The 25566-nt window shown below is 38.1% G+C and overlaps 3 protein-coding genes and 1 long non-coding RNA gene across 4 annotated transcripts in view; 2 read left to right on the top strand and 2 right to left on the bottom strand.

The window, feature by feature from the left end:
* Positions 1–2068: 2068 nt before the first annotated feature.
* On the bottom strand, positions 2069–3570 carry LOC124343783 (charged multivesicular body protein 1b-2-like). Its single transcript, XM_046797266.1, has 4 exons — positions 3378–3570; positions 2817–3061; positions 2534–2754; positions 2069–2470 (listed from the first exon to the last, which is right to left on the bottom strand). The coding sequence occupies exons 1-4, from the start codon at positions 3382–3384 to the stop codon at positions 2335–2337; spliced, it is 609 nt and encodes a 202-aa protein (XP_046653222.1). The 5' UTR covers positions 3385–3570; the 3' UTR covers positions 2069–2334.
* A 184-nt stretch (positions 3571–3754) lies between these two features.
* On the top strand, positions 3755–4874 carry LOC124343767 (ribonuclease P protein subunit p29-like). The gene is made up of 5 exons (XM_046797243.1): positions 3755–3887; positions 3947–4140; positions 4205–4401; positions 4464–4639; positions 4700–4874. The coding sequence occupies exons 1-5, from the start codon at positions 3875–3877 to the stop codon at positions 4834–4836; spliced, it is 717 nt and encodes a 238-aa protein (XP_046653199.1). The 5' UTR covers positions 3755–3874; the 3' UTR covers positions 4837–4874.
* LOC124343796 (PRELI domain-containing protein 2-like) lies at positions 4703–6227 on the bottom strand. The gene is made up of 4 exons (XM_046797280.1): positions 5919–6227; positions 5779–5849; positions 5553–5713; positions 4703–5482 (listed from the first exon to the last, which is right to left on the bottom strand). Exons 1-4 carry the CDS (start codon positions 6046–6048, stop codon positions 5311–5313), a joined length of 534 nt encoding a protein of 177 aa, XP_046653236.1. The 5' UTR covers positions 6049–6227; the 3' UTR covers positions 4703–5310.
* Positions 6228–6250: 23 nt separating this feature from the next.
* LOC124343849 overlaps positions 6251–25566 on the top strand; it is a 32548-nt gene continuing 13232 nt past the window's right edge. The window contains exons 1-7 of the long non-coding RNA XR_006919346.1: positions 6251–6825; positions 6941–6978; positions 7059–7143; positions 7854–9489; positions 9869–9949; positions 10212–10406; positions 19499–19700. This is a non-coding gene — a long non-coding RNA (uncharacterized LOC124343849). The remainder of the gene's footprint in view (positions 6826–6940; positions 6979–7058; positions 7144–7853; positions 9490–9868; positions 9950–10211; positions 10407–19498; positions 19701–25566) is intronic.

The raw sequence follows: 25566 nt of genomic DNA, 5'->3' as shown, positions 1-25566 counted from the left end.
GTTCATTATGGCGAATAAAAAGAACGGGAAATGGAATCTGGGAATTGAAGCTCCCAACTCCTTTTTTTTTTCTTTTCTTTTAAGATCTTTAGCAATTCTGACGCACGACCAAGTTCAAAGGAACCCCCCAGTTCGTTCGTCCTGTTCTTTCTGACGGTGTGTTATATGTACTTGACATGTCTATGCACATTTAATTCACCATAAATATTGGACATGACTTGGTGGAGAATCTAGAGAGAGAAAAAAGGGGACAAATGTTTGCCATTTATCACTGCGGGGTGGCTCCTTTTTTGCAAATGGCACACGGCCGCTAGGAGCCGAGCAGTCTAAATATGTGTGTGTGTGTCGTGTGTGTGCCCTAGATTTTCTTATCTCGAGTCCAGCGCTATATTCTTTTATGTTAAGTGATTGAAAACAATAGGAATCCTTTTCTATATATTCCGGCGACATTTGTGTGAGTATATAGGACGTTTGTTTTTCGCGGCATCAGCCTCGGTGTTTTAGCTCCTGCTAATCAATATACCCTCTCTTATACACGCACGTAGTATATATAGACGCGTAGAATGGCGCTGGCTTTTATCCCTTTTATAACCAAGAGTCATGATTGTGAGCTCTGAGATGAAACTAAGCCAAAACCAGTGGGCGTTGCCAAGAAAGAAAGAAGTTGCCTGTTGTCTATTATGTGTGTGTCTAAGCGGAGAACCGCCACGGATATATAGATCTTATGTCTCTACATATAATGGCTTATTACTTTGTTCTCTGATCGAAAGTCGTCAGCTGCAGATTTTCTCTCTCTCTTATCAAGACCATTCTTACATGTATATATATAGCAGTGGGCTTTAGATTTTCGCTTCTGGGGTGATATCGCTATATTCTTATTTTAGCTTCTTTCTTATACACCACAGTGTTGCTGGTTCCCACCACAACTTTCATTTTCACACAAGGACGACCACACGTGTAATCGCACCCCCCAAAAAATCCTGCACGTTGAAAAATGATTCTTAAGGGACGAACACTTGATGTTTATTTGCCATTGGAAAAATCGCGCGAAGAATTATCACGCGTTATTGGAATTATTCGCGTAATAGTTTGGATTATCGAAAGGTTTCTTGGAACGCCGTTGCAGGTCGATCGCATCCGAACGATCCAATTTCTAATATTGACTGTGTAAAAGACGAAATGGTCGAGCTGTCACAACCAGCAGCAACCGCGGAGCTTTGGCACACTTGCGTGAGACGCCCGTCATAGACGTCGTCCCATGTATTTTATAAAAAGGGGAAAAGCGATTTATTCAGGAGAGCTTGAAATCGAATTCGGGTGAGAAATGTACACTTGCCCATTCGATTTATTTCTCAACCAACAAGAGCATTGTCCACTGGCTTTTTTCCAACATTTTATTTTTATTTTTTGTCAAATTGAGAACACGGTATAACCGTATAACCCTATTGATCCTTCTTTGATTCGGCGACTATACACAGGAGATTCGCACGGATTTAACAACAAAGCTGGAAAACATTTCCCGAAAATTGTACTTGTATACTTCAGCTCTCATTTCCCCCGTTGACTGAGACACTAATAATAAGTAGACGAGAGAAAGAAAAATAGATTTTTTGAATTAATTAGTTTCTGCGTTATTAATCACTATTATATACGGACGTCACAAAAGATAATGATTTTTTAAAAAAGAAAATGGTCACTATGCGATGGTGGAACGGTTCTTGTGTGTTCACGTCGGAAAGTGCAATCAAGAAATAGCCAGAAAGGACTTTTTTTTCTCATCACGTGTTGGGGTCTTCGTTATGACAGAATCCAATTTCTAGCTCTTTGACATGTTGCTTAGCGGAGGCTAGAATGTTGGCAAGGATTATATTCGTATAAAGGATGCTCCAGACGCTCCTGACAACAAGAGTCAACGTGAAAGAGCTACCAAGGCAACGGTGGACAAATAAAAAATTGGACAAGAATAATTAATTTAAGTCAACATCTCAATTGGCGTTGGGTGAAAAAGTTGCAATATTTTTAAAATCATTTTCTTATTCTTTTTTACAAAACCTAAAACGACAATGTCATCATCCGGAAACAAAATTTATTCGTATTCTTATACATGGTAATGAAGCGCTATCATCGACAAGAAAACCTCATAGCGCCGAAATAATTGTATACAACACCCACGAGTTATGAATTAGTTCAGACAGGTGAATGGTGGGCGGTAAACTCACTTTTAGTTTAAATTTCTCCAAGGTCTTTTTTCTTTTTTCGTCGTAGAGCGTTATGAGTGAATTTAAAGGAACTCCACATTTAGAGATGGATTGAATCATTAAAAAACAGAAACTTTTACATTTGACGTAGGCGGGCTAAGCGTTGCGTCAATTCATCCTGTTCGGTAGAGGCTTGTGTGGAAGATCCAACGGCGACGCTCGGGTTCAAAGTGCTCGTATTGCCTTGCGGGAGTTCCATATTGAGCTCAATACTGTGTGACGTAACAAAGTTTTGTTATCTATTGAATATTTCAAACATTCAAATAAATTATTACCCCGCTTCATCTGCAACTTGTTGCATAAGGAAGTCGACGTCATTTTGGGGAACGCTAGTGGTTGTCGTTTGAGACATGGCCGTATCCATGCACGAGCTCTGAACGTCCAGATCTTCAAACTGCTTTTCGAATTTGTCCATTAGAGCTGAAATCTTCTCCAAGTTCATGGATCGCATGGCACTGTCCATTGCTTTGACAACACCAGCCATCGATTGGGTGACCTTTGGGAAATAAACATTACAGGGAATCGCTGCCATAAAGGATATGTAGATCCAAAGTGCACCTTCTTAGTGGTCACGGCTGTTTGCACTCGGCTGGCTACTGCATCAATTCGTGCCGCCATTCGAAGAAAATTGAGAGACTGATTTTTTTGGCGAATAGCATTTTCGCCGTGAATGCGTGCAACCTCCATGTTCCCTTTTTGAATGGCTTTCTTCAATTTGGTCCTCTCCAGTTTCTCTTCTTTGTCACATTTCTTTGAATTCCTCTCAAATTCTTTGACCGTAAATTTCAAGCTAAAAAGGTGATCTAAATAAAACTTGGGTTAAGGAAAATTTGAACAATTTGAAGCTATCGTTAATGAAATCACTGAACAGAAAATGCACAGCCGTAATTGGCATTAAATATTTGGTTTTATAACTGTAAGAGATACAATAGTATCGTGGACAGAAAATACATCTTCTTAAAAATTAATAAAATGCTAGTGTTAAGTTAACAAAGCATCAACTATTGAAAAGATGAATTTGTGTTTTTGAAATGAATAAAACACGAAAGAAGACAATAAACGATATAATCATGCTAATACTATCCCACAAAAATTATTATACTATTTTGAAAAGGATACTCTCCATTTCGACAATACGAAATGACGCACAGTGAAACTTCTGAGGTATTCGATTCGAATACACTGTCACGACAATACAATTAAGCACTTCACCAGGATTGAGGATTATCAGATCAGGCAGTCAATTATGACACGGAAATGTTGTGACTCAGGTTTGTGATGAAATTTTCCAGCTGAGAGTGTCAGTAGTGAAAAAGAATACTTGCAGGATGCCATATTTATTTAAAGAGGAAAAAGCAAAAAATTCTGAAATTTTATTCGATAATAACTAATAGATTAATGAAGATTTTTTAAGCTATTAAAATATGAACATTAATTTCTGAATTTGCATGCACATTTTCACTATATTATTATTTCATTATTTACTGTAGTCACAACATTGCTTTGGTGTAAATATGAAAATACGAGTGACAGAAAACCATAGCAGAAAACGTGGTAAAACCAAACAAACGAATCCCAAAATAAAGTAGATACACTTTTCATGAGTTCATCTAATCATGGCGAAAAAAGGTAAATTTGTTTGTGTTTTGGAGGCAATATAAGAATTAAATTTTTGTTTCTTTAACTAGCAAGCCGCAAAGAGCTTGCTGAGTCCATATTTTACGAACCTTTACCTGTCGATGCTCGTATTACTCTGGAACAACAATCACATATATTGGGCTCAACTACTAAAAATTTAAACAAAGATGAAAATTTTCTGATTGAGTACATGAAGCCTAAAACTGTAGCAGACACAGAGGAATTGACCGTTCAGTTTAAAAAGGTAGCTATATAGGCTACAAATATTTTTGTCTCTCTCTAATCATTAACAATTTTTTGTTATTTAGAACTTTCCCTTGAAGAATAACAAGACTCTGAAGGATAATAAGAGTAAACGAACAAAAAAGAAGCTTCTCACTTCGATTGAGAAAAGAAAACTTGGCCTCCATAAGTTGCCAAAAACAGGCATAAAATATGCATCATTAGCCCCATTGCACCAATTGTGGGTAGAGTACATGGAAAATAATCTAAATTTGGAAATAAGGTATGTAATACTACCCTGAAATTAGCAGGAAAATACTTTCATGTATTATTTTTCAATTTTAGTGCTACTGGAGCCAATAAGGATGGGCTGTATCAAAAAATTGCAAAGGCTGACTATCATGGGTGTTTGCTCATGGTAACAAGGTCCAAGTGCCCATCTTATATTGGTGCAAAGGGCATTGTTGTACAAGAAACCAAAAACACCTTTCAAATCATTTGTGAGGAAGATAAGCTCAAAAGTAATTTAACTGAACCACAAACTTTATTATAAATACTAATTTTGTACTTTTTCAACACAGTTATTCCCAAGAGAGACAGTGTATTCACGTTCAACATTAGCAGGTGGACTTTTACATTGTTTGGTAATCATATGAACATCAGACCTAGTGAAAGGGCATCAAGGAAATTTAAAAGTCGGCCGACTATAGATCTGTGATTTTTTGTTAAGAATAAAATTGGGAATAACTTCTGGAATTTTCTTGTTAGTTTTGTTTAAAAAAAGTTTGTAGGTGTTTCAATAATATTTTTTTCTTCAAGATCAATGTACGCTAGTTTTCTTGGAACACGCAGGAATAACATACATTTCATTTTTCTACTTAACAGATTAACAGTGAATAGTTACGTCTCGCAGCGTAAACGGTAAAAAAGGAACTACACTTAACAGAACCACTCATTGGTACAAAATTGTCCTTCCGGTTAGAGTTGATTGCTAACATTAGACTTGCGAATCATTACCCAAACTCGCTTGCGCATAAATGGCAGTTAAAGCATCCACAAAACCTTAACGAACGGAATTGACCGATATCTATTTAGGAAACACTCACCGATGTTCTACGGGACTAGATCTCATTCACTAATTGCCAACAACTGAAACATTTTTCAATATCACAGAGACAAAACAATGAGTATATTACTGTGCTAAGAGTTTGAAAGCTGCAAGCCTCTCTTTCATCAGTTCTTCCATTATGGAAACATTGCGCTTTGCACCTCTTGTGAGAAACTTTGTTGCAAACACTTCAATGAGCCAGCTCATTCTTCCAAAGCCAATCATTTCTATTACACCTTCTTGTGTGAACAGAGTCCTGTAGACACAACAACAAAAACAGGTTAATTTGTCAAGTAATCTCAATATATTGGTTCTATTTAATATACCAATTTGGGTTCTCAGAAGCTTGTGAAAAAGTAGAGCTTTCAGTCAATACCGCATAATTCTGGAAGCCTACTGGTCTACTTTTGAGCTGTGCAAATCTTTTCTTAGTGTCAATCCAGCATTCTTCTTCATAAAGAATATTTGGGACATCAAGAACCTTAAGCTGTAAAGAAAATCCAATCCAGTTAACTGCACACACCCTTGAAACACAGGAAACTTTTTACATACCTTTCGAAAAACACTTGGGAGCACATTCAAACACGTTACTACAATTTTTAAGTAAATTTGATTTCCAGGCCCTTTTGATGTAACACAAACACATTGTAGTCATCTTAATATATAAAAAAAGAAATTCAATGAAATACAACCTTTTTTTGCATCGGTAATTTGGGTTCCAACAATATTTTTTTCTTTTTCAGTTGGATATTTTGTCAGATGTGTATGTGTGACTAGTTCCCAGGGGAATTCATAAATATGTTGAAAGGTAAATTTCCCCATGTTCACGAATATATAAACCTGAATCGGATCTGAAGAAAATAAATACCGTTCGCTTTGGCAGTTTGAGTGTGATTGCTTTGACAGTTGACACTCAACATAAAAGCCGCACGTCCGCCTCCGTGTGGTTGTTTTGGAATTTTTCGTCTGTTGCCAGCGGTTGCCAGTGTTGCTGCAATCATGTCACAAATGACGAAATGAGAATGAATACCGCAATTATGATCCGACATTTTCGATAATCGTTCAACGTGCAAAAAATTTTAATTGCAGAGTACTGTTTGAACGTCAAACATCCATTGAAAGTAAAAAAAAAAAAAAAAGCGGGTGAGATGTGAGCTGTGATCGTTCGGCTTATTTTTAGCTCCACCTATCTAGTGTAACTTGCGTGAACAAGCGGCCTAGGAAGAGATAACTGTTCTAGCCGTAGACACCAATCTTTGTTAAGAGATCGGATGCCCAGTCTCTTCGCCTACATTGATAAGGTATCTTGTCGCATGTGACTACAGACAACCTTATTCACCAGACCGACCACTGCAGACATCCCTTGGGTATGGAAACGATTATACTCACCAGGGGAATCGAACTCACGGTCTCAAAGTGCTTCGTTTACTATGTGACGCGTTATCCGACTCACCTACCCGACCCGCTCTCGATTTGTATTATTAAGAGACGTATTTGTAGGCCTACTTTATTTTATACCTTGATGTGGCGTGTTCATCTGACTATCAACTCCCAACGACTCTTGTATGGTCATTTTAGCATTTAATCCCAAAATAAATTGTAATTAGATTTCTGTTTTTAATTAGCATTTTTTCTCACTTTCTTTCTAAATAAGAACTAAATAAGAACTCCTTTCGAGTTTTAACTTTACAAGTTTTAACTTTTTCAATTTCAGCTCAAGAAATTACGAAATTACAAGAAAAAAAAAATTGAGTAAGGACTGGGGCAAGGACATTAACCAATTTTGGCAACATTGGTGCAACAATTAATCGTCGTCTGCCGTTTCAATTTAGAGTGTGGTGTTTGGACACCCGAGGAGGAGAGAACCTACAAGAAAACTAAACATCCAATATTCCAAGTCTTCCTTAAACATTACTGGTAAATATGTCAGTGAAAACTAAGAACGCCTGGTGGTGTTTAATCTAACAAACTTTTACATCGGAATACCTAAAAAAACTGCTCGTGATATTTGGGAGTACCACTTGCGTTTTCCTAATGGTGGTCAAACCATGCAGCAATCACATCTATAAGAACTATTAGTGCAGATGGGAAGGACTTTGTATCAATTGTATGTGGTATTCAGATGAAAATTGTAATTGTGTTATTCTGTTAAGAGGATCCCCTGAATTTCACTGGGGTTATTATTCTTATTATAATTAGCAACACAGGTGACAGGTACACAGCCCTTAAAAAAATATCTCTTTTTACTCAATCCACAATGCTAAAACATGATCTCCTTGCCTGTTCAGTGCATAGCTTAAACTGTATAAAGTTATGGGTGAAACAATCTCTTAATTATATGTTCAAACATCTATTGACTAAGTCCTCTTCGACAGAAGGTGACTTCAGTAAAGTACTTTGGATTTTTATTTTATTTTTAAATTAAGTTAATTCTAAACTTATTTTGGTTGAGAACCTTGGGTTTAATTACTTTGTTCCTTGTGTAAAACATAGCAATACTTTCTGATTGATGAAAACAATGTTTACAATGTTTCTTTTTCTTAGTAAGTCTTTTATCAGCTTTTATTATGGTTTAGCCAATTCAATGTAACATTCATTCATTTAAATTTTTTTGTTCTTTCTCCCAGTTAGTAATCATTCGTCCGGCCATCAAATCAAAGGTAAAACTCAATTCTTTGCGCTTTCTTTAATTTTAAATTAAATTTTAAATACATCTCCAGTATCATGCATCCGCATTTTCATGGCGGCCATTCGTAGCTCGTAGATTTCCCTCTTGTCCATATTTTGTTGCTTCTCCATCTGCCGGAATCAATTTTGCATTACCAGGTACATTTCGGGTCTTTGTGGCGGAGGAAATAGGTGGTGAAACTCGTTTCCGGGATACCTTTGAGGAGGAGGTGTTGGTTGGGTAGCCCATTGAATTGGGATGTGCTTTAGGTAGGAATAATACGGGTCTGCGCAATCTCCTGTAAACCGTCCAGCTGTTGCCGTTACTGGAATTGGGGGAGGAGGGAGTTGTGGCCTTTGCCCTGGATTTGTTGGGCCAGTTGGGTTCGCTACCTTTCTGGTTATCTTCTCCCAAAAGCCAAGAAGTAATCCAATTGAAAACAACAGTCAACACTCAACATTGTGGCTGGTGACATTTTGGGTGAGCTAAGTTTTCTCGGACGGTTTGTCAGAAATCCGAAATCAAGTCACGTGGGGCTTCCTCTTATGTGAAGTACTGATTGCATCACCGATAACGAAAGGCCGATAACGATCAACCTCATAACAAACAGGCATCGCAATATTTTTTCATTATTTTTATTCGTCTGATTTTTTTATCAAGAGAACAAAAAAAGATCAGATCGGATTGAATAGCTGTCTTTCTTGGGAACAGGTTAACTTTTGTTTAAATGTATTACTTCTCTTTTACTTACTTTTGTGCTTCATTTCACATGTTTCTGTTTTTTTTTTATGAATTAGAATTAGGGAAGGACATTTATTGCTTCAACCCATGTGCATGTGCTTCAGTTGTACCGTTTAATAAATTCAGATAAATACCTAACCTGGAATTTTCGAATGACATCCAAACATACGTTCTTTGGCGATTAGTAGGCCTGCAGCTTTATCTTTGTCATCGTCGTACTTCTGTGCCCAAGTAAGTTAGCGAATGTCACATCTCTCTTAATAACCCCATCTTCCCATCGGCGTTTTGTTTATATTATGGATTGTCATAGATGGCAAAAGACTAAAGCAGAGTATTTTTGAAACCGCCAGATCAATGTTAACTTCATCTTGAGTTCTGAGCCTACGCTTTTTAGGACTCAAAGAACCGCTGTATTCAGTTAACCATAGATTAAGAATTAACCGATCGGTGTGAAACAGCTATGTTCACCAGTAGAGTCGAACTCAGGTGTCAAAGTGCTCTTGCGATCACTAAGCCACGCCTTATCCGACTCACATACCCGACCTCCCATTGTTTGTATATTAGTTCAGTTAGCCTATTTAACTTTCTTTTCATTTTAGGCACATTTTATTATCTACTCGACTTTCAGATTCATTCTTTAAACGTCGTTATTTCTATCGTTAACATAAAAAAAAAATTATGTGCTTTGCTCTTCTTTTTACATCGAAAGAAAACAAAAAGTTCGGATGTGACTACTAGATGGCAACTGCAAATTTAGTATATTTAAATATGGCTGGTAGGTGGCGTCATGCGCTCTCAGGGGGTAGTTAGCACTAGCAGTCGACGAAAAATGGAGAATCGGCCGAAACCTGAAAGTAAGCTCAAGCTTGACTAATTCTTTCTATTAAACTATTACAGCGCAATGTTTATCTATTAATTGTGGCCAATGGTGAAGTTGATGTGTTAGGGGAAAATCATTATACAACTGGCATTCAGTGGTTATTTTGATTCTATAACTGTTCATTAGCACCAACGCTTAATCCAGTCCAGCATGGTAGGCCTTAGTATGGGAATCCATTATTACAGTGGCAGCAGTGTCATTTTAGAAATTATTTTGCAACCAGTGTCATGTCCTTTGAGCACGCTTTCAGAAAAAATAAGATTCTCAATTCGTTGTATGGGAGAGATCTATTTGTTTACACTCCATTACCTCCACACAGCCTATAATTAACACTTCTTTTTCTCGTTTGCAAGGAATACTGTTTTTGAAGGACTAAGAATATCAAAAGTACCATCCTTATTGACAGAAACATCATTCATAGTCTTATTAACTAGGTAAGCTTGATTGTTGTTTTATTGATTGCCTCTTCTTCTTCAATGATTATGATAAATGGTTGCACTGGACGTATTCAGATAACTAACATCACTCTTCCTCTTCCTGATATGGTTGTTTCAAAATGTTTTTTAATTATAGTTGTTTGCGAGGTCAAATCGAATTTCTTCTGTTTGTGATTTGTCATTTTGGTTAGCTGTTTAAAATAGAATTTTATTGTGATGGCATTTTAATCATTTTTTTTTTATTTCTTCATTGTTTCAGGTTGACCTTCCATTTGATTGGAGGATCCGGCGACTTCTTCATCACCCCTTCCTGGATTTTTCCCTTTCCTCGAGTCTTCGTGTACGTTCATGTGAATGTGAACGTATTCACGGGGACGTCCTTTTTTTTGCATTTCTCCTCATTGTTTCACGTTCGTACCCGTCGGAATTCCATTCCTCGAGTCTTCCAACCAAGGTAGGAAAGCAAACTTGATATTTTCCTTTGTCGCGTGTACCAATCTTTTTTAAGGGAGCATGAGAAAGCCGATTTTTTCGACCACATTTGAACATTTCTCACCAAAACTGCACTCACCTATAACAGACAATTAATCCATAGCGCTAACTAGCGCTAGTATGAAGTTTTTTTTCCATAACAACAACAGAAATCGTTAATGCCACTGATTTATGTTTCAAAATTGTTGTTGTGAAAATTGTACCACTTTTAAACAACTATTGCATTAGCGGAATGGTCCATTCTTTCATTGGTCAAACATTCACCAGAAATTCAGAAACGGTTTCTTTTTCTGGTTGAATGTCTACTTCATCTGAATATCACCACGTTACTTTCTTAATATTGTAAAGATCGTTTCGTTTTCGGGAAGATTAGGAAATGCTCATGGCAATCTTTCAGTGAGTGATCCGTTTGGCTTGATATTTTGTAAGCCTTTGTCGCCAGTCTCCTTGACAACAATTAGCCTTATCAAAGCCTTTTCAAGAATCGTGATGTCATCGTGATTTAGAAAGATTCGATTCATCCGTTTCCCCCTTCGGAATTTCATTGATATTTTGGGCAATCAAACAGTGCAGGCGAACAGCGTCTATTTGTTTCCATAACGATTGTGGACTATGAAACTTATTATTCGTTACTATTAGTGGTCTATTATTATCAGTGGTCTATTAAACCCTACTGCTAAGGTCAAATTTTTACGTTGAGGATATTGCTGTGAGTATGTTGTTGTTGTCAGCTTCTATGTTTGTTTTCTGATCTATTGCTTGGAATTTGCATTTGCTTGGCCTTCTGCCTTGAGTGGATATCAACTTTTTTTTTCCGGAGCCACGAATGCTTGGATCGATGTGATCACGGCATTTCCCACTTTGTTGCTTATTTGTCAAACGGAATGCCCATGCCGGCATTCTTGTAGTTCCCTGAGTGTTGATCTAAATAGAGATGAGGGGCTTTACGTTTAGCCTACGGAAACGATCGATTTTTTTAATTCTGCGGCTAGGCAAAAAAATGAATTTGGCTGAGATTTACTTTGTGTGGTGTATTTGTTCTTTTCGTGAGATTAAGTCAAAGAAATGTAAGCTATTGATACAAAGAACAGTAGAAGAAAGAATCAGTCTTGATGCATTTTTTTTTAAAGAAAATTTACGGAAACATCTTTTTCCTATTTCCGATGAGACACGGTAATAGAATATGTTTAGGTGGTTCTTAGCTAATTAAAGCGAATCAGATATTTCTTCGTGCAGAAGAAAACAAGTGAAATGTTGATGGTGATAGTTACTGTCCCACATTTTTATACCAGGTGAAATGGACCAAATCTGCATAGCGAGGATGTGTGACCAGTGGTCTTTACCTCACCTACCTCAACCGTACTGAGGAAATTGCCGTTGAAGTAAAAAAGTGATTTTCATCCTCATTAAAAAAAATTTCATTGGACGAAGCAGGTGTTTTGCTCTGAACGTCGAATTGTTGTTTAGTGTCTTGTCTTCTGTCAACGCAATTCGTTTGTCGTCAGTTTTGACGAAGCAGCAACTTGGACGAAATCTGCTCTTTCACGGCTTGTTTACTGCTACAAAAGGGCCACCTTCAAACGAAAGGTGGAAAAGGAAAAAAAGAGTAACTGTGTGTTATCAATTTGTGTATGGGCGAAAATTGGCCACTTGCTCAATGAGACTGGAAATTTCTTCGTGTGTAGCATTAGGGTGACAAATAATCGTTTGTAGAATCAGCCCTTTTTAGTTTCTAACGAAGAGAGATTTGGATCATGCGCATATCACGTACTCGGTGTGTGAATTGATTGAGATGTTAATTTGAAATTATCGGAAATTATTATTGATTGCAACCAGATTGCAACTAGCCGTTGTTTCCTGTGAGATTGACGGAGTATTCGGGAGTAAAGGGAAACCGGAAAATACGGCCCGGGAATGGAAGACGGATGAAAACACGACTTTCTTTTTTTCTTTAGATCCTGCCGTTGAATCGATTGTTTCTCCATGGGAATGCCTTTTTTTCAGTTTTCAATAGTTGGACGCCAATCCAAGTTGTTATTTAACCACTCAACAGCGGCTTCATCCGAACTTCTGCTTGATTGATGATTGCCGGGTGATTGCCGCGCATCAAATGTTGCTGATGTAATTGAATTAGACGAAAAATCAGTGAGCAGATTTAAATGAATAGTGAAGGGAGGAAAAAATTAATGAACCAAACGGGGCGGGATGTGAGCTTTGGGCGTTCGATTGATTGTTAGCTCCAACTATCTAGCTTGAACAAGCGGACATGGAAAAAACTTCGGCCTCAACTGTATTTGATGCATTTGTGATTCCAGTTTTTTCGCCTACGTTGATAATAAGGTTCTTAGTTTTGAACAGAATCAACTAATAGGGTATGTAATCACGGGTGACTGTAGAATACGCTTAAACACCAGACTGACCTACTTTAGGCATTCCTATCCCATTAGTGTGGTAAGGAGTTTGGATTTTCCATGAAGGATGGAAAGTTGAAAAAAAAAGTAGTACCAATCATTTTCACCGCCAAGGGAACCATTCGCTTTTCTTTTAAAACAAGTAAATTTTCATTCAAGCTAAAACGAGAAATGTAGTCACGATCATTTCTTATTTACAGTATATCTTGTTTGGGGAAAATGAAATTAAAATGATGAGATGAAAAGAAATTTTGACATATTTTATTGCAATTCAAAGCAAAGCGATGGGAAAAGAGACAATTTATAGTAAGTAAGGCTACACAGGAAAACCTGGTGGTCGTTGCATAGTGTTTAGTTGTGGGACGCTGCCGGGAGCTGAATTGAGGAAAAATTCAGATGCAAGTAAAAATTCCATCAGTTGTTAGCTCTAACCCGCTCTAACCTTACGTTTACTTTTGTACGGAGATCTCTAGTTTTTGCAGCATCGAGTTGTGGGAGGCAATTCGTCAATTTGGATCGTCTGGTTGATGGTCTTGCGTCGCTACGTTCCAAGTCGTAAACTATTTTGACTCTCTTAGCCTCTGAATCGGGTGGCGGAGATTCAGCCGGATATTTTCTTACCTTAACATGTTCCGGTTTCGACCGAGTGGTGATATGTTTGGCCGGCCGGCTGCCGCCGACGTCGTTTTTGCAATCGTACACTATTTTTGTCCATTTGGGTACTGCGTTACGTACGACTGGTTGATTGAGCGGCTTGATAAACTTGATACCTCGAAAAATCGAATTAAAGTTGAGCTTAAGTAAATCAAACCAGTTCGTACCCAGAATTGCCGGAATGATATTGCTGTCGGCAATTAGAAGTGGAAGTTGAGCATCTGTACCGTTGTAGTTTATCTTAAGGGAGCACTCACCTAGAATTGGGATGGGCTGGTCGCTGGTGCTTTTAACTGAACGTTTAACCGAGGTAATGTGAGGCTCACCCAACTCTTTCCATTTCGCTAGGCCAGCTATGGAGCAAGTAGCCCCCGTATCCAAGTTCATTAGGAAATGCTTGTCGTTTACTAAGACATTGACATGGAAAGGTAACGATTTCAACCTGAGTGCGTCATCCATCAATTCTTCCTTATTGATGTTATCAGGAGTCGAATCAGACACCATTGTCACCGATCCATCTGTAAAAAATGTGTCCCAGTCGAGATCGAGCAGAAATGGTAACGCTCGTCGGCCAATAAGGTTTCGTGTGCTGTCATCGTCTGACACTAGAACGTGACATTGAAATTCAATCCCAGAAAAGTTCATTTGGGCTAAGAACCCGCCCTTTAGCGGAATGGCTCCAGTCGCCGATCTCCTGGTCTCGCCATTACTCACCAAGTTTGGCTCTCCCATCTCGGACCACAGGGCTGTATTGATCAGTGGCTGATCACAGCCGGAGTCGAGTTTTAAACTTACCTCATGGTCGTTCATTTTAAGATCAAGAAAATACTTCTTCAATTCAGTCATTTTGGAGGTAACTATATAGAAAGACTTTGGAGGCAAAGTAAAGGACCCTCTGTAATGCTCATTTTCACGAAATTTGCGCTGCTTATGTAACCTCCCGTTCGTGAAAATCAACTCGCAACGACTCGAGTTCCCTTTCCCGTTCATTATCTCTAATTTTTCTTTTGTATAATTTCATCAAAGTGGAGATTTCAGCTGATTAGAGACTAAAACGGATATTATTCAATCATTTAAATGTAATATTGAATCGAATTGAGGGAGATATTAACTAATAAATATCCTCGCTGGACTCATCCCTGGTAGACCCGTGGCAGTGGAGTAAAGCGTTTACGTCATATGTGTGACTCTTCCATTTATTTGATTTCATGAAATTTTGCAAACAAATGACATTAAGCTACTCAAAAACATTTGCAAACTATTGATATCGTTTGATTGTGACCCGACGTCAACGTTCACGTTAAGACGCAATCGTTGACGTCATCTTATACCCGAGTTGTCCGGTTCCGCTGTTGGTGGCGCTTTTGTATCCATTATTCGATGGTATAATACCAGACCCACTCCGATTAACAGGCACTACTGCCATACTGGGTCTTGTTTAATCCATGTTATTTACTTGAAATTTTAGTTTCGGACTTTTGTTGTTTGAGTCATTCGTCCATTTGCGGCAAACATCAGCACTGAAATGTCGCCAAATCGATTGATGACTTCGGCTTTACAAATTGAAATCGCTTTTCTTTCTATAGTGTAATCTAGCCAATGTGTTGAAAATCGTTTTCAACGATTATTCTTTATCGTTTTGGTAGCGTGATTCTGGTTGTTTTAGATTTCAAATTAGTTATTCCAGTTGAACTTGACATGTGTCCTCGTCAAACTGCCGTAACTGGTCCAAGTCGATCAATTATTATTGTCCAGATAAAATTAGTTGTGGAGATGAGAGAACTCAATAGCTTTAGTCATTCCCGAGTCATTCCGTTGTCTTTCTTTCGAGATGGTCCTCCTACCTTGAAATGTCATAGAAAACCTTTTTCCGGTTTCACGCCATCCAATTGAATCGCGACCAGAAATTTTGTCGTCTTCGTTTTAGGCTCAACACGGTACCTAAATTGCATCTCACATATCTATTTGATCTATTAATTTGACCCTTCAAAGTGTTGACGGTCATTAAATGTTATCTTTAATACCTGATTGATTTATTTGTCGAAAATGACGAACGTTTCTATCTTTGCTCTTAATCTTCTCCTTCTAAGGATTTAAAGATTAATGATCGATGCCTTTCGATTGTGAACGCGACTGAGGCAAAGGTGTCTGCAATTCGGTCGTCCTGTGCCTCATACGGTAGTGGTTACATCTCATTGACTCGCCTTTCCAGCACATTCCTGTGGCCAGCTTATCAGAAGCCGTGTTGTTTTTCTATATTGTAGGGATGTCGATTGGCTGCATCCTTGTGGTTGGGATGACGCCAATTTTTTTTGTTTTTCTGCTATTTTTGTTTATTGGTTTTCATCCGACCCTTTGTTAGTGGACCGTTTTCCGCTCTTGAAGGGAACAGAACTCAAATCGTTTTCAAGTGAACCCGCTCTCAATCGTTGCTGTGAAAGATTACAGGTTGGAATTGCGTTAGACTTTGTTTTACTGATAACAAAAGTCGATGTATTTTCCATCTCACAGTGTTCACGTTTGACAAATTATTGCTTCTTCCAATTAATGTATCCCGTCAATTGAGTCTCGTGATATGTCATCTACCATAGAAACGGACGCCCGTAGACATTTCTTGCATTTCTTTTATCTTGACCCAAATTTCATCGCCTGTTCGCAAACTAAGCGTCGATTGGAAGGTCTACGGACTTTCTTGACCATTTACGGTATGGTTATTTTCGACAGGGCTCCCATCGATGTAATTCCCGTTACGATGAGACATCGACTCTTAACCTTGAAAAGATGGCGACGTGGGTAATTGGGCGTGTTAAGTAAACGAGAAGAAATACGTTCCTTGGACAGGTGCCATGAACTTCCCTTTCGTCAAATTCATGGCGTTCCCGATGTTCAGTTGGGAAATATGAAACGGAATAGAAACATTTGTCATGTTGAAGGTAGAATCGGGTAGAATTCCACTGGACGTAGCAGTAGACAGGGTCCGACTTGACATCGTCGTATCCGGTCCATTTCTGGAAACCTGTCATTAAATTGAATAAAACTGAATTAGAAATAAGTGCACTTTAGTATAAAAAAAAATAAGATGAATGTCGCCCAATTGCTTAACTTGGTGGTTTGGCGAAATCGTAGTCAAGACTTTCGACTATTTGAACTCCTTGAACGGAATAGATTCCGCTAAGGGTGTGGCCGTTCCTCTTTAAGTCTTCCAACGAAGTCGGCATTCCAGTGACGGCCACTTGTCTAGTGCTCATTCAAACCGGCCCAGTGTTCGGACATCGAAAGAAAGTTCTTGTCCTGTTCGGCCGAAATTCAAGCGGATCTCCTTATCATTAATGACTCCTGCAATTCGATTGATTGATTCGGTTTATCTATTTTTATCTATTCGTTTAAATTGAAATCATGTTACCGCCATCGGTTTGATTTTTAATTGCACCGGTGCATCGGAGTCAAGTTGGATTTGTTGAAAGATTCGATGCAACTTCCGTCGATGCCATGCACACTGGCAGGCGTGAACGTCCGTGTTGGCGCCGGCCCAGAAGAATTTGGCGTTTCCATCTCGTTCCACCAATAAAATGCGATTCCTTCAAACTCAGAGAGGAGCGTAGAGGCAATCGTACTTGAAACCGAAAATACGTTCATTTGATTGAATAATTAACATGATAAATTTTCGTTCAATTGATTTAATCGAACTTAAATCAGCTTAAATCAACTGGTGGCATTCGCTAGACAAATTCACTAACGCAATTTGCCATTTGTTGAGTCTTGCTTTATGAACGTCAAACATCCATGAAAAATAAATAAGGAAAATAAAATTGGGCGGAACGTGAGCTGTGGTCGTTCGGCTTATTGTTAGCTCCACCTATCTAGTGTGAACTTAATTTCTTTTAACCATTCTTTTATAAACCAAGCGGCTATTGGAAAAGACGGAACTCCTCCTCTCCAGACTCGGAGTCACTTTGGTATCGTCTTTTCGCCTACATTTGTAATAAGGTACTTAGTTGGGAACAGAATCAACCAGGGTCATGCAGTCGCGAGTGACTACAGAAAACCTTATACACCAGACCGACCTACTGCAGACATCCCTTATGTGTAATGACTAATGGTGCGTGCCCGAATGAGGAAGCAACTATGCTCACCAGGGGAGTCGAACTCACGTCTTTTCAAAGTGCCCCGATTACTAAGAGACGCCCAATCCGGCTCACCCACTCGAACCCCTTTAATATCTCAATAAAGAGAGATGTTTGTACTTAATTTTATACCTTGATGTAGCGTGTTCATCTGGCTATCGACCTCCAACGACTCTTGTATGGTCATTTTAGCATTTAATCCCCAAATTAATTGTAAATAGATTTTTGTTTTAAATTAGCGTTAATTTTACTTTCTTTCTAAGTAAAAACCTAAGGACAAAATTGTACGGTTGGATTTTATAGCAATTAACAATTTAAAATTCATGGATGGGATACATATAGGAGCATATTTATTTTAATACTAATTAAATTTTTAATAAATGTACTGATACCTTGTGTGTTAACAAACATTTGTTCAACATTTTAAATACATTTACTATTTTAAAATTAACTTAACAGTTAACAAAATCAGCGAAATTATCATTTGAAAAAAAAATTTAAAAACGTCAAATCATGGACGGCGCAGTTCTAGAAACTAATGAGGCTCGAGAACTGCCGCATCTATCTGGTCCGATATCCCCAAAACCCGGTGCCCGGTATATTGTGGTTTGTGGAGGGTGTAGACTGCTTAAACAACAACAAGTCTCTTCCAAGTAATGAATTTTGGATTGGCGCATTGGCATTCGTATAGAGCAACGTAAAGAAGGAATTGAAGAATTAGAAAAGTCAGAATCCAAAATGAGGAGAAATGTCCTACAATCTGAAAGAACCTGACCCTGATTTTGGGACCAGCAAGTCGAAATCAGAATATTCATTCTTCATTTGCGTATCGAAAACGGGTGAGATCAAAGTGGGACTTCAAGTCCCTGTGAGACCCGTTTGCAGACCTAAACATTTACTTAAAAAAGTTGAAAAAAATACCATCTTGAAGTTTTTTTGCGTTACTAACAATGATGACCGCCGTCATCTACTATTCCTAAAGTTGATTAATTACCTCACTTCTTTATCTACCCATATTCCTACTTTATAGGGCATACATTTTTCCTATTTTTTCCTGTCGTTACAATCGACAGCTGCCGTTCCACTACATTGTTTTGACATTTTTCGTCTGTTTCCAGTGTTGCCGAAATTATGTCACAAATGAGAATGATCTCGCAATTCTGCCCGATGATCCGATATTTAATTCGATAATCGTTCAACGTGCAAAAAATTGCAATTGGTAGAGGCAGAGTGCTGTTGGAATGTCAAACGTCAAACATCCATTGAAAGTTAAAAAATAAAATAAAAAAAGCGGGGGAGATGTGAGCTGTGGTCGTTCGGCTTATTTTTAGCTCCACCTATCTAGTGTAACTTGCGTGAACAAGCGGCCTAGGAAGAGATAACTGTTCTAGCCGTAGACACCAATCTTTGTTAAGAGATCGGATGCCCAGTCTCTTCGCCTACATTGATAAGGTATCTTGTCGCATGTGACTACAGACAACCTTATTCACCAGACCGACCACTGCAGACATCCCTTGGGTATGGAAACGATTATACTCACCAGGGGAATCGAACTCACGGTCTCAAAGTGCTTCGTTTACTATGTGACGCGTAATCCGACTCACCTACCCGACCCGCTCTCGATTTGTATTATTAAGAGACGTATTTGTAGGCCTACTTTATTTTATACCTTGATGTGGCGTGTTCATCTGACTATCAACTCCCAACGACTCTTGTATGGTCATTTTAGCATTTAATCCCAAAATAAATTGTAATTAGATTTCTGTTTTTAATTAGCATTTTTTCTCACTTTCTTTCTAAATAAGAACTAAATAAGAACTCCTTTCGAGTTTTAACTTTACAAGTTTTAACTTTTTCAATTTCAGCTCAAGAAATTACGAAATTACAAGAAAAAAAAATTGAGTAAGGACTGGGGCAAGGACATTAACCAATTTTGGCAACATTGGTGCAACAATTAATCGTCGTCTGCCGTTTCAATTTGGAGTGTGGTGTTTGGACACCCGAGGAGGAGAGAACCTACAAGAAAACTAAACATCCAAGATTCCAAGTCTTCCTTAAAAATTACTGGTAAATATGTCAGTGAAAACTAAGAACGCCTGGTGGTGTTTAATCTAACAAACTTTTACATCGGAATACCTAAAAAAACTGCTCGTGATATTTGGGAGTACCACTTGCGTTTTTCTTGTAATGTTAATTCACAGCATATGGCAAAGCCATTGACAAGTTCTCACACTTGTTGATGCGTTTACCATACGCACCGTCTTAATTACTTTAACAGGCATGGCTACCATCAGACAAGCCATCGCTCATCATCCCGTATATAAATCGGACATTCGATCTATTTGAGGTCTCGTTGAATACGGTCACTCGCTTATGCTTGTAATCGTGTTACAGTTGTCTTGGTTGTTTCTCAATACACCTTTAACCGCACCTCTCGCGTTTGACTCCTGTGACTCATCATCACAAATTGGTGAACGTGCCAGTTTGGACTTCAAGACCTGCCGTGAGTCAACGAGAAGGAACATCGCCCCCAGCTGCCACACCACCTTGGACCAGACGACAGGACGACCAGACGACCAGACAACCCACAACGAGATCATCTACATCGAGGAAGGAAACATCAATTTTCTCAAAACTGTAAGTGAATGACGAATCCTCAAACAACAATTAGCGACACTTCGTTTACAGCTATTAATGAGTCTTTAATTGATGAGATAGACCTAGAAGAAGACGCGTACGTAAATTCCTTAGCTGATAGTGTACTAAAAGTTAGAAACAATTTTGTTACCCATTGGTCAAATTTAATAAGTCTTTGTAAAAGTACTATAGATGAAACCTCAGATAAACGCTTAACACGAAGTAGTTATATTGCAAAAAGAAAGGAAGTCACAGGTCAAGTTTATCATTTTTTGAAACAGTATACATTTGAATTGCATAAAAAGGAGTTTGGAAGTTCAGTTTATCTTACCGGTGAGGCTAAAGAAAAAGTTTTAGAAAAATTAGGGACATATTTCGTAGAATTAAAAGCAGACCCCAATAAATTTAACCCTTTGTTACAAAATGTTAGAGAAGCTCATAGTCGAGAAGTAGATTTTCGGAATAAAGCATTTAAAATATTTAAGAGGGAACTTCTTTTCAAACAATTAGCATTAGATGAGTATGCAAAGAATCTTGAACAAGACGTAGCGAACGAAACGAAAAAGATTGAAAAAGAGGTAGATAAAGTAAGGAGAGAATTTTCAAAGAAAGTAGCTGATTCTTATCTAGAAAACACCCGTTTAACAGCAGAAGTAGAAACATTAACCCGAACAAATTTTAAACAAGCAACTTTAATAGCAGATTTTAATAATAGACCCAAAGAAAGTCAGGCAAGCGATGAGAGTAAAACATTTTTGACAGAATATGAGACAGTTAAAACCAATCTAGAAAAAGCTAAGAGCGAAATCATAGGACAGAACGACTGCATAAATGATTTAAGGGATTCTCTATCACAACTTAAGGAAGATACTGAAGATAAAATAAAACAACTAAACCATAGCTACAATCTATTAGACAACGCACACGAAGCTTTGAAGAACGCAAGTAAATTAACAGAAGACGACGTAACAACACTTACAAATAAAAACCAAGAACTATCTCAAAAGCTAGACACATTGCAAATTGAAGCCAACTCCAAAGAAGCAAGCATAAAACTTTTGAAAACAACCAAACGAGACTTGTCCAATAAAATCTCTGACCTCGAACAAGAACTTAAAGCTAAAGATTTATACATTCAAAAACATTTGAAATCAACTTTAGTAGCAGATACGCAAACCCATTCAAAGCCCACCCAAACAACTAATATTATAACCATGACATTAGGCAATAGTAATGAAGATGCACCAATAACTAAGAGCCATTTACGCGAATTATATTCACAGGACGAACGTAAATCTATCCCGATTTTCAAAGGCAAAAGAGGAGAGCAGTTAGTTAATAATTGGTTAAAAGATGCGGAAAGAGTCGCACAAAGCGCAGGGTGGGAGAAGAAAGATAAAATTAAATATTTTTCAGATAGACTAAGAGGAGATGCTGCGGATTGGCATAGTGATTATATGGAAAGAGCACAAGATGAGGAAGATTACGATGCATGGGAAAAAGCTTTAATAAATAGATTTCTTACAGAAACAGAGTTAGAAAATTTAAGAAAACAATTAAACGAGCTTCGGCAGACCCCCGATCAAAGCACACAGACTTTCGTTAGTAGAATTAATCAGTTATATGACATCATTCATGGAAAAGAAATTACATTAGGTGACAAAGCGACGAACGAAGCTAAGGCATTAGCAATATCTCTGAGTCAAATGAGAGGCGAAGCTAAACAAAAAATTCTTTTAAAGGGTCTCTTGCCAAAAATATTGAAAATAGTTTGGAGCCGCATGGATGTTGATAGTGCTTACGAAGACGTATGCGAAAACGCCTACGCCGCAGAAACTTTAGTTAATAGAATGGAACAGAATGAAGATAAGAGTTTAAAGGCCACTATAGCAGGTATCTCTGCACACGATAACGAGCAAGATATAGAGATCTTGCGGCAGAAAACAAAGATTGTTCATTTAGAGAAACAGTTAGCCGGTCTAACTATCGGAAAAAATGCTCCACAGGAAAACAACGAGATTGATTTTCCCTCAATAGCAGTTGCCGACGCCTTTAACAGACACAGATCACCTTCCGGCGATCGTAGACGGTCCAATTCGGAAAATCGGATCCGTTTTCAGCACCCCCCAAGCCGCCAACACAGCGCGGATAGAAATATTCCTCGATCTAGAGGTACGAATAATCAACACCATAGATCACGTAGTTCTAGTGGTAACAGATATAATGATACACTAGATAACCGTCCGAGAAGAGAGCCAACTCCACCACCACAAAATTATTCAAACAGATCACAAGGACAATTTCAGCGTCCCCAAAATTTTAATCCTATGTTTAATCCTCGTCGTAGATTTCAGAATTTAAGTGAATATCCCCAGCATTTTCGAAACCAAACGTTTCGTGCCCATCAGGTACCGCGCCAAAATAACTTCGTTACCTCAGGTCCCCCTGGAGCTAGGCCACAGCATAACGCTTGGTATAACCCAGCCCAAGGATTTAGAAATAAGAGACATATAGAGTGTTATGCTTGTGGAAAGCGAGGCCACTACGCGCGAGAATGTCGCAGCGTGCCCCCGCCCCCATCAACAGAACAGCAGTAGGTTTATCGAGTAACAGTGTTGTAAATATAAATATACCCGTAATATGTAGCGTTACGCAGTTAATGCGTATACCAGTGAGTTTTTCTGGTCTAAAGACACAAGCTTTAGTAGATACAGGTGCCTCAGCTAGTTTCCTTGCACATCGACTACTTATAAATGTACCCTATGGAGAAGTTAAAGAAATAAATACCGCCAACGATAGCACACAGCTTTTTAGAACAGTATCAGGAGAGTTAGTCAAACCACGAGGATGCTACGAGCTAAATATTAGACTAGCTCGTAGACACTCGTTTAAACATCCATTTTATGTAATGTCAGAGTTAGAAGAAGGATGTATTTTAGGTTACGATTTCTTGGCAACCAACGAAATAATAATAAATCCTAGCGAACGATCGATTAGCTATAAACAAGACAACGAGTTAAAGAAACTTATAATACCGCCATTACAGATTAACTCAATTAGCATAGTTGATCCACCCCAATTTAATTTAGAAGGCATACCAACAACACACAGAGAAAATTTAAAGAACCTTTTAATTTCAAATTTTTCGCTTTTTACTGAGAATTTAAATGAGCTAGGAAAAGCAAAATCAGTCAAGCACCTTATACGTACAACCAAGCTTCCGAACGTTATGCCTATGAGGAGAACGCCTGAAAGGCTACGACTTGTTGTAAAAAAACAAATAGAAGACATGTTAAAACATAATATAATTAGGCCCAGTACAAGCCCTTTTGCATCACCTATTCTTTTAGTAGCTAAAAAAGAAGAAGGACAGATGAGATTTTGCGTGGATTATCGTGAGTTAAACAGTGTAACCATAAAAGACAGGTACCCCATACCAAACATTCAGCTAATTATTGATAGTCTACACGGTGCCAGGTATTTCTCGACTCTAGATTTGCTCAGTGGATACTGGCAAATCGAGATCGAAGAAAAACATAAATATAAAACAGCTTTTATTTGTGAGTATGGCTTGTATGAATTTAACTGTATGCCATTTGGTTTGTGCAACGCACCAGGCACATTCCAAAGAGAAATGAACAATGTATTAAAGGACGTGCTGTACGAATTTACACTTGTTTACCTTGACGACATCATCGTTTTCAGTAAAACGCTTGATGACCACATAAAACATTTGGAAATTATTTTTAAGCTTCTGGCAAATGAAGGATTAAAATTAAAATTAAGTAAGTGCGATTTTTTCAAAACAAAAATTAAATACTTAGGTCACGTGATTACAGTAAATGGTTTTCATCCAGACAATAAGAAAATTACATCAATTCTAAACTACCCCGAACCACAAAACGTAAAGCAACTACTCTCGTTTTTAGGATTAGTTAATTATTATCGAAAATTCGTTCGAAGTTACGCAGAGATAGCGCATTATTTAACAGAACTGACAAAGAAGTCATCGACTTGGATTTGGGAAGAAAACGAAAGGGACGCCTTTCGACGTATCAAGAATTCGCTAACCAACAATCCACTCTTAAGGTATCCCGATTTCACCCGGGAATTCTTGGTATACACAGATGCCTCAGGATACGGGATTGGAGCTGTGTTAGCACAGATACAGAACATACCCCCCTCAGAATCAGATCCAACACAGGCCCACGGAGAACAGGAAGTAGTTATAGCTTATGCGTCAAGACATTTAAACGAAAGAGAACGAAATTGGAATGTATCAGAAAAAGAATGTTTAGCGATTGTTTATGCATTAGAGCAGTTTAGACCATACTTATACGGAAGAAGTTTTAAAGTATACACAGATCACAAACCATTGGAGACATTAATGAAGAAAAAAGATCCGCATGGCAGATTAGCTCGTTGGTCGTATGAAATGCAATCATACGATATGATAGTCCTACATCGTCCTGGCCAGGAAAATCAAAATGCCGATGCATTAAGTAGGACTCCATTACCATCAATAGGATCGATAATATTAGTAAAAGAAGAAAAGGTTCAAAATGATATAATATTAGCACAGAGAAATGATAATTATTGTAAAGAAATAATACAGAAACTAGAAGAAAGCAATAAGAAAGAATATAATGAATTCCGTTTCAATAATGAAGGCATTTTAATAACAAATGAAGGAAAAATAGTTGTGCCAAAAGAGAAAATAAATGAAATTTTAGAATTGAATCATGATCATATTTTAGCAGGGCATTTAGGGATAGCAAAGACGCTAGCGAGAGTAAAACGCCAATTCGTTTGGCCCGGACTAGGCAAAGACGTTACTGAATATGTAAACAATTGTATTGCATGTGCAAAACGTAAGGCCTATGGGTCGACTAAAGCCCCACTTAAGCCATTGCCTTTAGTAGCAAACATTTGGGAACAAGTCGCAATGGACATAGTAGGGCCGGTTACGGAAAGTAGTGAAGGAAACAAATATATTTTAGTTTTGTCTGATTACGCAAGTAGATATGTAATGACCATACCAATGAAAGACCAGAAAGCGCATACGATAGCAGAACATTTAGTGAAAAAAATCTATACAAAATTCGGTCCTCCAGCAAGAGTATTGACAGATAAAGGAACTAATTTCCTTTCAAAACTCATTTCAAAAATATGCATTCTTTTTAAAATTAAGCAAATTAAAACTACAAGTTACCACCCGCAGACGGATGGACTAGTGGAAAGATTCAACAGGACTCTGTGCGATATGCTCGCATGTTATGTGAACGATGAACCAGAG

The sequence above is a fragment of the Daphnia pulicaria genome, chromosome 6 (genome assembly GCF_021234035.1).
Source record: "Daphnia pulicaria isolate SC F1-1A chromosome 6, SC_F0-13Bv2, whole genome shotgun sequence".
Taxonomy (NCBI): domain Eukaryota; kingdom Metazoa; phylum Arthropoda; class Branchiopoda; order Diplostraca; family Daphniidae; genus Daphnia; species Daphnia pulicaria.
The sequence above is the reverse complement of the archived record's forward strand: the minus strand, read 5'-3'. Positions and strand labels throughout refer to the sequence as shown.